This window comes from Orycteropus afer, unplaced genomic scaffold (assembly GCF_000298275.1).
Source record: "Orycteropus afer afer isolate SDZICR_OR568_19922 unplaced genomic scaffold, OryAfe1.0 scaffold00006, whole genome shotgun sequence".
Taxonomy (NCBI): domain Eukaryota; kingdom Metazoa; phylum Chordata; class Mammalia; order Tubulidentata; family Orycteropodidae; genus Orycteropus; species Orycteropus afer.
The window spans coordinates 30,110,689-30,124,763 of NW_006921593.1; the positions used below are offsets into that span (position 1 = coordinate 30,110,689).

The following is a 14,075-nucleotide window of genomic DNA, read 5'->3' on the forward strand; positions in this document are numbered from 1 at the left end:
GAAATGGATGAAGATCGATCAGTTCTTTTTGGTACAGTGACTCTGTGTATTCCTGCCATCTTCTCTTGATGTTTCCTGCATCATTCAATATTTTGGCTTGGGTTAGGTGCATCTTAGTCTTCAAGGAGATATCTTTACTCTTCAGCACTCAAAAGAGGTCTTTTGCAGCAGATTTGCTCAGTGCAATATGTCTTCTGATGTCTTGACTGCTGCTTCCATTGTGTTGATTGTAGAACCAAGTAATATGAAGTCCTTGACAACTTCAGTCTTTACTCAAGTTATTGTGATGCTGCTTATTGGTCCAGTTGTGAGGATTTTTGCCTTTTTTTCTATTGAGGTGAAATGCTGTCTGATATATTACTGGGGAATATATGTAGGAATGGCTATTAAGGGTGTGGGAAAATGGTGCAAGGAACATAAAGTTGGATCAGTCTGAATTTACTGATACAGGCCCACTAAGCACAGATTCTTCATTCAGTGTTTCATCTTGAGAGGTTAGAAAATAATCTAATGGTTTATTTGGTTGGTTCAATGAATTATGGGTTAAGAGGTGGTCTATGCTAAATTGAGTTGAAATGCCAGACCTACCTTGATATACCGTAGAAGAAGGCTTAGGGAAACTGGCATGATAAAGTAGATTTATCAGGTTGGATCCACAGACTCATCCATGGAGTACCCAGACCACAACAGTTGTGGAACAAATTTGTGAAGGGAGCCCCAGTATCCTTGAAGACTACTATGATTTCCATTTTATGTATGCCAGATTTGACAGTGGGAACTGCCTTAACTGAATGAAGACACCTAACCTCATTGAGGCTGATTGTACTCCAAAGTGGTAAGGGCCAAGTGGCAGCACTTAAAGACAAGGTGAGCATGTTTACTGTAATGAACAGCAGAATCAAAACAGTAATTGTAATAGTCTGACTCATATGGACATATGGCATTGGCTACTTTGTCATGGTGTCCTTAGCAGCGAAATAGATGGGAAAGCTACTAAATATTTACTTGATATGTACAAGTGGAAGAATTCTAGGTCAAATGAACAGCAGTCTAACTTGAATCACCAGAATAAAGAGTCATGGCCCTTCAATCAGTTCCCAAACTTGAGACAATTTTCAGACCCACAACCCCTTGAATGAAAGGGAGGCCAGGTCCCTTAGGGAAGGACTCCACTGCACTACCAAAATTTTGTACTTGTAGTCTTTCTCTATCTTTCTCTCAGCCTTCCCTAAAAGGATCTACAACCTTTTACAGGAGTGACTGTTCTCTGGGGACTTTGTGGCCATTACTGAGCAGTGGCTTTGAACTGACACTAATTCCAGGAAACCCAAAATGTCACTGTGGACTACCAGTCAGAGTAGGGGTGTATGGAGGTCAAGTTATTAATGGAATCTTAGCTCAGATCCATCTCTCAGTGAGTCCAATGGGTCCCTGAATCCATTTTGTAGTGATTTCTCCAGTTCCAGAATGCTTAATTGGAATAGGCGTACTTAGCAATGGGCAGAACTCCCACACTGGATTCCTGACATGTGGAATAAGGGCTATTATGTGAGAAAAAGCCAAGTGGAAGCCATTAAAACTGCCCTTACCTAGGAAAATAGTAAACCAAAAGAAACACTGCCTTCCTGGAGGGATTGCAGAGATTAGTGCCACCATGAAGGACTTGAAGGATGCAGAAGTGGTGATTTTCACTATGTCCCCATTCAGTTTGCCCATTGGGCCTGTGTAAAAGACAAATGGATCTTGGATAATGACAGTGGATTATAGTAAACTTAACCAGGTGTTGACTCCAATGGCAAGTGCTGTTCTAGATGTGTTTTTATTGTTTGAACAAATTAATATATCTACTAGTACCTGGGCATTTGACTGCTAAGCAGAAGGCTGGTAGTTCCAACCCACCAGAAGGAAGATTGGGCAATCTACTTCTGTAGTGATACTGCCTCGGAAACCCAAGGAGGGGTCGCTATGAGTTAGATCTGACTTGACGGCAGTAAGTTTGTTTTTTTTTTGGGTTCATAATACCTAGTACTGGAAGCAGTTTGCCTTCAGTCGGCAAGGCCAGCAATACACTTTCACTGTCTTACCTCAGGGCTGTATCATCTCTAATCCTATGTCATAATTTAGTCTGCAGGGACCTTGATCGCCTTTCCTTTCCACAAGGCATCACATTTCTCCTTTATATTGATGACATTATGCTGTATGGAACTAGTAAGGAAGAAGTATCAAAGACTCTAGACTTACTGATTGATCACTTGCCTGTTATAAAATGGAAAATTAATCCAACAAAAATTCGGGCACCTTCCACCTCAGTGAAGTTTCTAGAGATCCAATGGTGTAAGGCATTTTGAAATATTCCTTCTAAAATGAAGGATAAGTTGTTACATCTGGCCCCTCCTACAACTAAAAAAGCAGCACAATGCCTGGTGTGCCTCTTTGGATTTTGGAGGTAATGTATCATTTTGGTTTGCTATGCCAGTCTATTTATCAAGTGACTCGAAAAACTGATAGTTTTGAGTGGAGCCCAGAATAAGAGGTTTTGCAACATATTCAGGTTGCTGTGCAAGCCCTCTGCCACTTGGGCCATGTGATCTGGCTGATCCAATGGTTCTTGAAGTGTCAGTGGCAGACAGAGATGTTGTTTGGGGTTTTTGGTAGGCCTCTCTAGGTGAATCACAGTGCAGACCTTTAGAATTTTGGAGCAAATACCTGCCATTCTCTGCAGATAGCTGTTCTTTTAGGGAATAGCTTTTCGCTTGTTTCTGGACCTTAGTTGACACTGAATGCTTAACCATGGGCCACCAAGTCACTATGCGGCCTGAGCTACCCATCATGAACTGGCTGTTGTCTGAGCCACAGAGTCATAAAATTGGAGGTACACAGCAACACTCTGTTATTCAATGGAAATTGTATTTATGTATCTGAAGGCACAAGTAAGTTACATGAAGAAGTAACCAAAATACTTGTGGTCCCACTCCTGTCACATTACCTTCTTTCTCCCAGTCTGCACCTGTGGCCTCATGGGGAATTCTTTACAATCAGTTGAATAAGGAAGAGGAAACTTTTGCTTGGTTTATGGATGGTTTAGCATGATATGCGGACACCACTTGAAAGTGGACAGTGGCAGCATTGCTGCCCCTTTCTGGGACCTCCAGAAGGATAGTGGTGAAGGGTGAAACTTTGAATGGTGTGCCTGGTTGTTCATTTTCCTTGGAAGAAGAGATGATCAGATGTGTGATTGTATACTGAATCATGGGCTGTGGCCAGTGGTTTTACTGGATGGCCAGTGACTTGGAAGGAATATGATTGGAAATTGGTTGCAAGAGGTATGGGGAAAAGATATTTAGATAAACCTCTCTGAGTGGGCCAAGGAAATGAAGATATTTTTGTCTCACCAAAGGCTTATCTCAGCAGAGAAAGATTTTCACAATCAAGTGTATGAGATGATGCATACTATGGATACCAATCATCCTCTTTCCCAAGCCACTCCTATCATTGCCCAATAGACTCGAGAACAAAGTGGCTATGGTGGCAGGGATGGAGGTTATGCATGGGCTCAGCAATATGGACTTCCACTCACTAAGGCCAGCTCGGCTGCAATCACTGCTGAATGTCCAGTCTGCCAGCAGCAGAGACTAACATTGCATCCTCGATATGGCACCATTCCTAGGGGAGATTAGACAGCAACCTGGTGGCAGGTTAATGACACTGGATGGCTTCCATGATGGAAAGGGCAGTGTTTTATTCTTACTGGGATAGACACTTACTCTGGGTATGCATATTCCTCCCCTGCACAAAATGTCTCTGCCAACACTACCATTCATGGACTTATAAAAGGCCTTATCCACTGTTATGATATCCAATACAACATTGCCTTGGGTCATACTTCACAGCAATGAATTGTGGCAGCGAGCCCATGCTCATGGAATTCACTGATCTTACCATGTTTTCCATCATCCTGAAGCAGCTCACTTGGAAGAACAATGAAATGGCTTTCTGAAGACACAATTACATTGCTAGCTAGGTGGCAATACTTTCCAGAGTTGGGGCAGTGTTCTTCAACAGGCTGTGTATGCTCTAAACCAGCATCCAGTATATGGTACTGTTTCTCTCATAGCCAGGATTCATGGGCCCAAGAACCAAGAAGCAGAAATGGAAGTGGCACCACTCACTAGTATCCTTAGTGACCCACTCATAAAATTTTTGCTTCCTGTCCCTATGACCTTATGTTCTGCAGTTCTAGAGTTCCAAAAGGAGGAATACTCCTGCCAGGAGACTCCGCACTGATTCCATTGAACTGGAGGTTAAGAACGCCACTGGCCACTTTGGGATCCTCATGCCTGGGACAATAGGCAAGGAAGAGAGTTACCATTTTGGGTGGTGTGATTGATCCTAATTACCAATGGGAAATCCTACTGATATTACATAATGATGGTAGAGAAGAATGTATCTGGAATACAAGAGAAGCCTTAGGACATCTCTTAATACTACTATGTTGCTGCTGTTGTTGTTGTTAGGTGCCATTGAGTCAGCTCCAACTCATCGTGACACTATGTACAGTAGAACAAAACGCTGCCCGGTCTTGTGCCAGCCTCATAATGCTCCTATATCTGAGTCCACCATTGCAGTCACTGTGTCAATCCAGCTCCTTCCTCTTCTTCACTGACCCTCCACTTTACCAAACATAATATCCTTCTCTAGCTAGTGGTTCCTTCTGACAACATGGCCAAAGTAGGTGAGATGAAGTCTGGCCATTCTCACTTCCAAGGAGCATTCCTGTTGCACTTCTTCCAGGACAGATTTGTTAGTTCTTCTGGCAGTCCATGGTACTTCTAGCATTCTTTGTCAACACTACAACTCAAAAGCATCAACTCTTCTTTGGTCTTCCTTATTTCTTGTCCAGCTCTCACATGCATATGAGGCAATTGAAAATACCATGGCTTAGGTATTTTCAAGACTAAGGACAACTTAGTCTTCAAAGAGACATCTTTGCTCTTCAGCACTTGAAAGAGATCTTTTGTAGCAGATTTGCCCACTGCAATACATCATCTGATTTCTTGACTGCTGCTTCCATTGGTGTTGACACCAATGGAAACAGTACTGCTGTGGCTTGTGATTAATGTTGGTCAAAAACTATAGCAAACCAATTCAGACATGACTACTCATGGCCCAGACCTTTTAGGAGTGAGGGTTTGGGTCACCTCACCAGTCAAAGAACCACAACCAGCTAAAGGCAAAGGCAATACAGAATGAGTGGTGGAATAAGGTAGATCCAAATACCAGTGAAAACATATGACCAGTTGCAGAAATGAGAACAGTAATTGTTTTGAGTATTTTTTGCTTGTTCTGTTTTATGTGTGTGTGTGTGTGTGCATGCATGTACAGCAAATACCTCTGTTTTCTTCCCTCTCTTATTCCTTTACGTATTATAAAATATAAGATGTAAATAGACTAGTGTGTTCTTGGTTGTATATATGTTAGTTGTATCGTGTTAGGTGCAAGTATGACTTTATAATTGTCTTTATTTAGAGATTGTGTGTGGTTTGAGGAGATGTGTACAGATGGGAAGTTGACAAGTGGTGGAACATGATGGTTAGGGTTATGTGTCAACTAGGTAAGCCAAGATTTTCAGTGGTTCAGCAGATATAATGCAATCACCACCCATTATGTGATCTGATGTGAGCAGGCAATCATTTGAAAGGAGAGTTCCCTTAGGGTGTTGCCTGCATCTAATATATATGACTGTTCTGGCAAAGCTCGCCTTTTCTCAATTCTGCACCCGATTTATCATCCTCTGACCCTTGGATCTTGGGACATGAACCAGCAGCCTGCCATTTTACCTGCAGATTTTGGGAGTTGCCAGCTTCCACAGCCCCGTGAGTCAGGAGCCTGCCATCTGACATGTTGAATTTGGGTTCATCAGGCTCTGCAACCATGGGAGTCAGGAGAAGCCTGCAGCCTGAGGTTTTACCCATGGACTTGGGACTTGCCAGCTTCTACAACTGCATGAGCCATTTCCTTGAAATAAATCTCTCTCCATATATATATTTATATACATATATTCATGTTTCAGTGGTTTTGCTCATCTCAAGAACCCAGTCTAAGACAAAATGTTAAGCAAAAGATCTTATTAAAGGTTACAAAAGAGTGTTGCCACTGTTTCTTTTCTCATATTTGGGCCTCATTCAAAACAAGTGGTATAAAATGCATGGAAACCACAAGTGATTCCCTCTAAGCTTATATAAACCCAAGTTAAAAAAAAATGCAATGGGATTATGAGTGGAATGTCAAAGCCTCACTGTTTTTGCACACTTGTACAAATTAACATTTCTTTGGGGTACTGAGGTTTTCTGTTAGTCTTATTCCCCGCCTTGTTCTTTGTGGTTCTCTCAAGATGAACATTTGGAATATCTTTGAAGCTTGATTAGGGCATGACCAAATCCGTAATTTGCAAGTTAAAACTAACCATTATAGTCAGGCTTCAAAATGCAAGGGTGGACCAAGGATTAAAATCTTAATGCTTTCCCTGTAATTTGAGTGAGGTTAGAGTCCAGCTATCTTACAAAGAGATGAAACAGGACTGGCCTTCCAAAGATGCTTTATATTTTGGGTACAGAATCACTACAAAGGTGAGATACACCCAATTAGAATTGGTAAAATATGTAAATCTCCGCCTGCTAAACTGGCAGAGATTAATGTCTGAATAGGCATAGGAAGTGCCAACTGTAAAATTATACAGGGCATGGAGATTACCCCATCCGCATAATGGGGCTTGATTTAGCTGCTCTATTTTGGGATCACACATAAAGCGCCCAACGCAGAAAGCTGAGCTTTGTTTAATTTGTCCAGGGCACTGCCCGAATTTTCTACAACACTATTCACTTTGCTGCTTTAAGAATGAATAACACATTTCCTTTATGGAACTCTGTGCATCTTTGATTTGCAAGCAGCAGCTTTCCCAAGCTCCTCTCACACTCCCTTTTTGTGAACCTTCTGATAGTGCTGTTTGATTATTTTTAGGGTGTGTTGTCTTCGTTGCATCTTTTTTGTCCAGGCGAAGATCAGGCAATACCGTATTTAGCATGGCATCATGGCTTGGTGCTTGTCTACTAAGCTAAAGGTTGTCAGTTTCAACCCATTCAGCAGCACCACGGAAGAAAGGCCTCATGATCTGCTTCCGTAAAGATTACAGCCAAGTTAACCCTATGGAGTAGTTCTACTCTCTGCTCTACTCTGTTAGTTGCTGTTAGTTCAATCGACTCGACGACAGCCGGTTGGATTTTTTGTTTTATGATTTTAAAGTTGACAGATGACAGAGCTTAGGCCCAGGAGGGACAAGGTCATCAGCCCTAGGCCATCGTAATCCAGGCAAAAGCACTTGTTATAAGAATTGGGCATGCTTCCAGCTGTAGTCTTTGACTGTCTCTTGAGACTTGGAATTCATCTCGTTTTGGCAATAGCACACGGTGGCTTTGTTTCACACAGGAGAACCTGGGCATGATAATATCTGCTTTAGCCCCCAAACCAAACTCACTGCCATTGAGTCCATTCCAGTTGCTACAGAGCCCAGGGGATGGGCTAGAAGTGTTCCATTGGGTTTACAAGTCTGTAAATTTTTTTTGTTGTTGTTTAATAAATTGTGATTTGAGTGAAAGTGTACAGAGCAAATTCGTTTTCCATTCAATAATCTGCACACATTCTGTTTTGTGACATTTACTGCCATCCACACTATAACAGCTTCTTCCTACCTCCTTCCTCTGCCCACCTCTTCCCTTCTTTCTTCTTCCCATCTTCCGAGTTCTGTCTCTGAGGAAATGCTGTCCTCTTGGTGTCATAGGCTTGATCGCTGTAGTGAGTGCATACCCTCCTGAGATTACTGTTCATAGTATGGGCCCATCATTGGCTGCTAGTTGAGTCATAGGGGTTCAGTTCAGTTCCTCGCTTGAAGGCTGTTTAGGGCCATAGGCTCAGAGGTTCCACCAGCCTTCATCAGATCAGCAAGACTGACTTTTTTTTATTTTTAATGATTTTCAGTTTTGTTCCACATTTTCCTCCATTCTTTCTGGGACCTCTTACTGTGATCCCTTTTAGAGTGGTCAGCAGTGGTAGCTGGGCACCATATAGTTCTTATGGTCTCAGGGCCATGGAAGCTGGGGTATACCTGCTCCATAAGTCTTTGGACTGTTTCCTGCATCTTTGATTTTCTTCACTCCTCTTTGCTCTACAAAGGGAGGAAGCAATAGTTGCACTCTTTTAAGACCCTTGTTGCTACTCACCAAAGTAAGATAGAACACTGTCTTTGTGGACTGTGTTATGCCAGTTGACCTTCGTGTCCCCTGAGACTATGATCCTTAGCCTCCGTACCCAGTGACTCCTTCCCTCAGTGACTAAGATGTTTGCATAACTTTGTATCCTGTGTGCTCTACTACATTTGTGGATATATTTGCAGCAGGTATAAATATATAGGTAGAGACAGTCAAGTCTATAAATCTGTATGGAAGCAAACTGGTGCATCTTTCTGCCCTGGAGAGGCTGGTGGGTTTGAACAGTTGATCTTTTGATTAGCAGCCAAATTCTTTAACCACTGTGCTGCCAGAGCACCATTCCTATCTGTTTTAGATGATTATTTAGTTTTTGATCATTAGGGCTCAGGCTATTCCAATAACTAAGTGTATGATTCATTATTATTTTTAAACATAATGTTATCATGCATTTCTATAGTTTAAAACTTACAAAGTCATTTAAAATGTTTTGCTGGTGGCTCCATTTTATTTTCATAGATGATCTTTCATTGCAGAAGTCATTTAGTTGGAAACGTTTGACACATAACTCCCACTTGCTTAAGCATAAGGAAGGGCATGTATTGGTTCACATTCTTGGCAAATTTGTGGGTGGATCTGAGTGAGCCACAGCTGGGCCCATGGACCAAACAAGGTCAATCTGTGTCTCTCCATTTCTTAACTTTGGTCTTGTTCTCCAACTGGCCTTTGTGGACAAGGAGGACAGCAGTAGCTCTGAACTTATATTACCCAAGCCTATGAACACCCTATCTGAATCTTCCAGAAGGATCGGTTTGGCCAGTCTTCAGTTTCCTGTGAATCAGATCCTTTGGCCAGGGCCATGAGACATGACAGACCTTGATGGTCATTCTGTGTCATGCGTTGTTTCCCAATGGCAGAGGATGGGAACTATGACGGACAACCACATTCTGTGGGGTGGCACATAGGAAGAGGGGGATGGGGGAGTGCTCTTATCAGAAACCACTCCAACCGTCACACTTGTACCACTGAAGACATGCAAGAACAGCTCAGCGATACATAAAATGTTAATTTGCCATAAAAAGATGTGTTCTTGCAGATTCAGTGATTCATCAAATAATCTGTATTTTATTTCCCTCTTTGGCTTCAGACTTTCACAGTAGGTGGAAAAACACAAAAAGGAAGAGGATTTTTTTTCATAAAAAAGGAATCATTTTTCTGTATTTCACTTTAAAATATTGTCTTAGCCTCCTCTCTTTGGCTCTCCTAAAGAGCTTCTCATGCAGATGTGCAGTTGTCATTTGACTTCAGTCTCCATTGGCCACATGATGCCCTTTCAGGCAGCACTGACATTTCATTTTTGGTCCAGCTGTGCCTACCACAGTGTCTGGCTGGAGGTCTGAACTTGGCAAATGTGGATAGACTAAATGGGCTGACAGATGTGTTCATGTGCCCGCCTGGCTGCAGAGACCAGGGCTCTGAAGAGTGAAGTAGCTGACCCGTTGTGTTGCAGTTGGAAATTGAACTCCGTTATCTTCACATCCCCAATTTAGGCTCCTTTTTCTCCTGTTAATTTCTTTTGCTTGGCTGGGGAGCCAAGTAAAATCATGGGGGAGGTATGTATGCCAGTCCACAACTCCAGTCTATGTTTAGTGACTGAACTAATGATTACGACATTTGCTCTGACAGTAATGATGACGAGGAAGCAAGACACGTATTTTAAAGGGGAGTTATCTCAGGAAATCCAGGCAGTGTGGTTGTTGCACCCTCGTGTGAGTAGAGCTGCTTTTAGGGCTGTCTACCAAAACTTTATACGTGGCAAAGGTCAGCTTTGACTTCTAACTGGTTAATTTTATGCTATTTGAATTTTACCTCAATTAAAAAGCACTAAGATTTTGTTACTGGATTTGATATTCAGTGATCACATTTCCCTTGGGTCAATTCCAAGGCTGTAAATCTTTACAGAAGCAGACTGCCATATCTTCTACTGAGTGGCTGGTGAGTGCTAAGTGTTGATCTTTAAGTTAGCAGCTGAGTGCTTAAGTACTGAGCCATCAGGACTCATCATCCTGATAGTATGCACAGTTCCAAATGATTTAAACTCTATTTGGTTTCTTCATCTACTTTTCAGCACTTTCAGACCATGCTGAAGTCTAAACTGAATGTCCTCACCCTGAAGAAGGAGCCTCTCCCAGCAGTCATCTTCCATGAGCCGGAGGCCATCGAGCTGTGCACCACCACGCCGCTGATGAAGACTCGGACCCACAGTGGCTGCAAGGTATGTGGCTGTGGCCAGCAGAGGCCCTCCTGGTAGGACAGACAAAAGGTCATGTGGTTGTAAGACTCGTTTCACTATGTGTGGTAACTGTTTATTTATTTGGGTGAAACTATACACAGCCACATACATTTTAACACTTGCCACGTGTACAACTCAGTAACATTGATGATACTGTTCAGGTTGTGCAAACATCTTCACCATCCTTCTTCACCATTGACTTACACTCACTGCCTCCTAAGTTTCTTGTCTAACCTTTTGAGTTGCTCTTGACAGTCTGACCTCACATAGATCATTCTTTAAAAGAGTACAATGCTCAGGGCAGATATACTGTCCTTATTAAGATAAACTATTTTTTGGTTCAATGAAGACTTCAAGGGATAGTTTTTGTTTAACGTTTAAAGAAGATGTTTTCAAGACAGTAGTTTCAGAGGGTTCATACAGACTTAATGGCTCTAGAAAGTCTGGATACCATGGAGAATTTGAAATTTTGTTGCACATTCTTCCCCCTTTAGATCAGGAAGAATCTTTGACCAAAAGGATCAGTAATGGTAGCTGGACACCACCCAGATCTTCTGCTCTGTTGGCAGAGGAGGCAGTTTTTAGGGTCGTATTTTGAGAGACTTTCCAATCAGTTGGTCTAATATTGTTGCTCAGTACTTCTGTTCTACCTCCTAGCTTGCTACATGGTGCGGGCAGTCTTATAAGCTAGCAAACAACCAGCCAAGGTACAACTTAGGGTTTCATTCACCTGGAGCAGATAAGGAATAAGAAGCATCAGGAATCAGATGAGGAAATGGATTGAGGATCTGATTACTGCCATAAACAACTGGCTCCTTAGCCCTGAGACCAGAACTGATGGTACCTGGCTACCATCAACATGGTAACTTTTTTAAAAAATGAAAATATAAAATGACTCAAAAAATAAGTTAATTGAGCAATGATAGTATGGATTCATTTCCTGCTTTTCTTAATGATACAGCAGTCTCCCTCATTTTTTATCACACATTTAAGACATAGATTTTAACATATGTCAATAAAATGGTATTCAGTGCACATTTCTGTAACCTTACAGAACTTTGGGCTTTAAGGAAAAGTTTAAGAAAAATATTTTCTCTGTAATGATCATTTCTTTGTTTTCTCAGTTTGAATAAAATAGCTCTTAGAGAATGGAACAAAAAGCCCTCAAGTTTCCCAACAGTTGTCCTCTGTGAGTCCTTTGGGTGTAATTTTGCTGTTTTGCTTTGCTTTCAGCTCTCAAAGTTTATACTAATATTCTTGCCTCTGAATCCAAAGAAAAACATTTTTCATTTATGTAAACTGTGATGCTGACGTGAAAACAAAAGTAGAAATGAAATGTATAATTTTGGTCAGCTCTTGGATTCTGTCTGAAATGATATTCTTTGTCACTTGAGCTGGTAAATGTGGTAATCAGCTTAGAGGTAACAAAGGAAATATGTTTTATGCATACTTTGTCATCCAAAATTTGTTCTGAGTAGTGAAAATAAAATAAGGGATAAAAAAACGCAGAAAATGCATGTTTGCATATGGATTTCCTTTTTAACCTGTGGATACAATCCTTTTGTTACTGCTTTATTTCTTTATTGCATCCTAAGTTAGGGGAGTAGAGATCCATCAGTCTTGCCTGACAGAGTAATCCACCCTCTCCCTGTTACTGTTTTGTTGAGTCGATTTCTCCTCATAGTGACCTGACGTGTGCAGACTAGAACTGCCCCGCAGGGTTTCCTAGGCTGTAATCTTTACGGAAGTGGATTGTCAGGTCTTTCTGCTGAAAAGCTGCTGGGTGGGTTTGAACTGCCAGCCTTTCATTTAGCAGCCAAGCTCTTACTGCTGCACACCCAGGGTATAAGTGTGGTCAAGTTGGAGCCTCCAGCAATGGTGAGTGACAGTGGTGTGCACAAAACCTCAGGCACATTCATTCTTCCCACAAATACTTGCTGAATGCTCATGTCTGCCAGGCATGGGCAAGTCTGAGCAAGACCGACCAGCGTCTTTATGGAGTTTAACTGCTGGTTGGGGAAGAGTAAGTGGCAAATACAGCCGACAAGCAGTGACTGGTGGGAAAGCCAGTCTGTGAGGAACTTGCGGAAGAATCTTTCAGACGGGAGGACAAACCTGACTGAAACCACACCAGCTGCTGCCAGGTTGATTCCAGGTAATGGCTACCCCATGCGGGTTGGAGTAGAGCTAAGTTCCACAAGTTTTCAATGGCTAACTTTTGGGAAGTAGTTTGCCAGACCTTTCTTTTGAGGTACCTCTGGGTAGGTTCAAACCACCAACCTTGAACAAAAAACAAAAGCCAAATGCACTACTGAGGAGTCGGATCTGACTCAGCAACCGCTCCTTGGGTTTCCGAGGTGGTATCGCTACGGAAGTAGATTGCCCAACCTTCCTTCCGAGGAGTGGCTGGTGGGTTTGAACTGCCAGCCTTCTTGTTAGCAGTGAAATGCCTTAGGCACTACACCACCAGAGTTCCCAACCTTGAACAAGGTGTGCTAATTCCCTGAGGTGGAAACAGGCTTGATATGTTTCATAAGAGAAAGGAATAGTTTGATGTGCCTGGGATGTTGAGAAAATTTACTCCGAGTGGTGGACTCAGGCAGAAATTTGGGAATGGAGAGTCTCGTGGTCACCTTCATGAGTTTGGATTTTGTTCGCATTGTGATGGCCAGCCCTCAGAAGGATTTAGGCAAGTGAGTTAGTTACATGCCATCATATTTAAAAAATGGTTTTAAGAAAAATGTGTGCAGTGTTACAACAGCAGCGATGGCTTGATGTAGCCTAAGTGATCATGCCTGCCTTCTGTGTAGCAGGAGGGAATCCTCGGTGGCTTAGGCTTATTAGCAAACATTAGTTAATTACTATTCATTGACACTCCTCGGAAGGAAGGTTAGGCAATCTGCTTCCATAGTGATACCACCTCAGAAACCCAAGGAGGGGTCACTATGAGTTGGTCCGACTCGACGGCAGGGAGTTTGGTTTTTGGTTTATTCATTGACATACCCCTGGTCCGTGGAACTGTGCTGGAGGGAAGACTGACTTTGCTAAGGCAAACTTCCAAAGAGTGGCTGCCGTTGGCTGAGCTTCAACTGGACAGTCGATCGATAGGACTAGTCTTTGGACCTATTATGTTGAAAACTTTTCATTCATTAAAAATTTTAAGGAATTATAAGAATATTCATTACATTTGAAAGTGACAGGAGATCAAATCTGGTTATCAATTCTTTAGAAGATTCACGAAAGTCATTTTGGATCTTCTTTTTGTTGGGGAAGATTGGTCCCTCAAAAGATGGTTCTTGCTGTGCAGGCATGAGGAGAGTCTAGTTGGAAAAAGTCTACAGAGTACATTTAAAATGAGAAGGAGTGAAAAAAAAAGTTATAGAAAAAAAGACCTAGGAATCCAATCCTGATGTGGAAGAAAAAAAAAAAAAATACGTACATACAGATACATAGTAAGTATTGTTGGCTAGTTGACTGCCGCTCATGACCTAATGAGTAACAGAATACCATGTGGCCTGGTCCTG

The 14,075-nt window shown here is 42.1% G+C and overlaps 1 protein-coding gene across 1 annotated transcript in view; it reads left to right on the forward strand.

Annotated features, from left to right (window-relative positions):
* The first annotated feature begins 10,389 nt into the window (after window positions 1-10,389).
* Window positions 10,390-14,075, forward strand: part of PID1 (phosphotyrosine interaction domain containing 1) — a 152,313-nt gene continuing 148,627 nt past the window's right edge. The window contains exon 1 of the mRNA XM_007942171.2: window positions 10,390-10,533. Coding sequence (XP_007940362.1) covers window positions 10,399-10,533 — 135 coding nt within the window. The 5' untranslated portion in view covers window positions 10,390-10,398. The remainder of the gene's footprint in view (window positions 10,534-14,075) is intronic.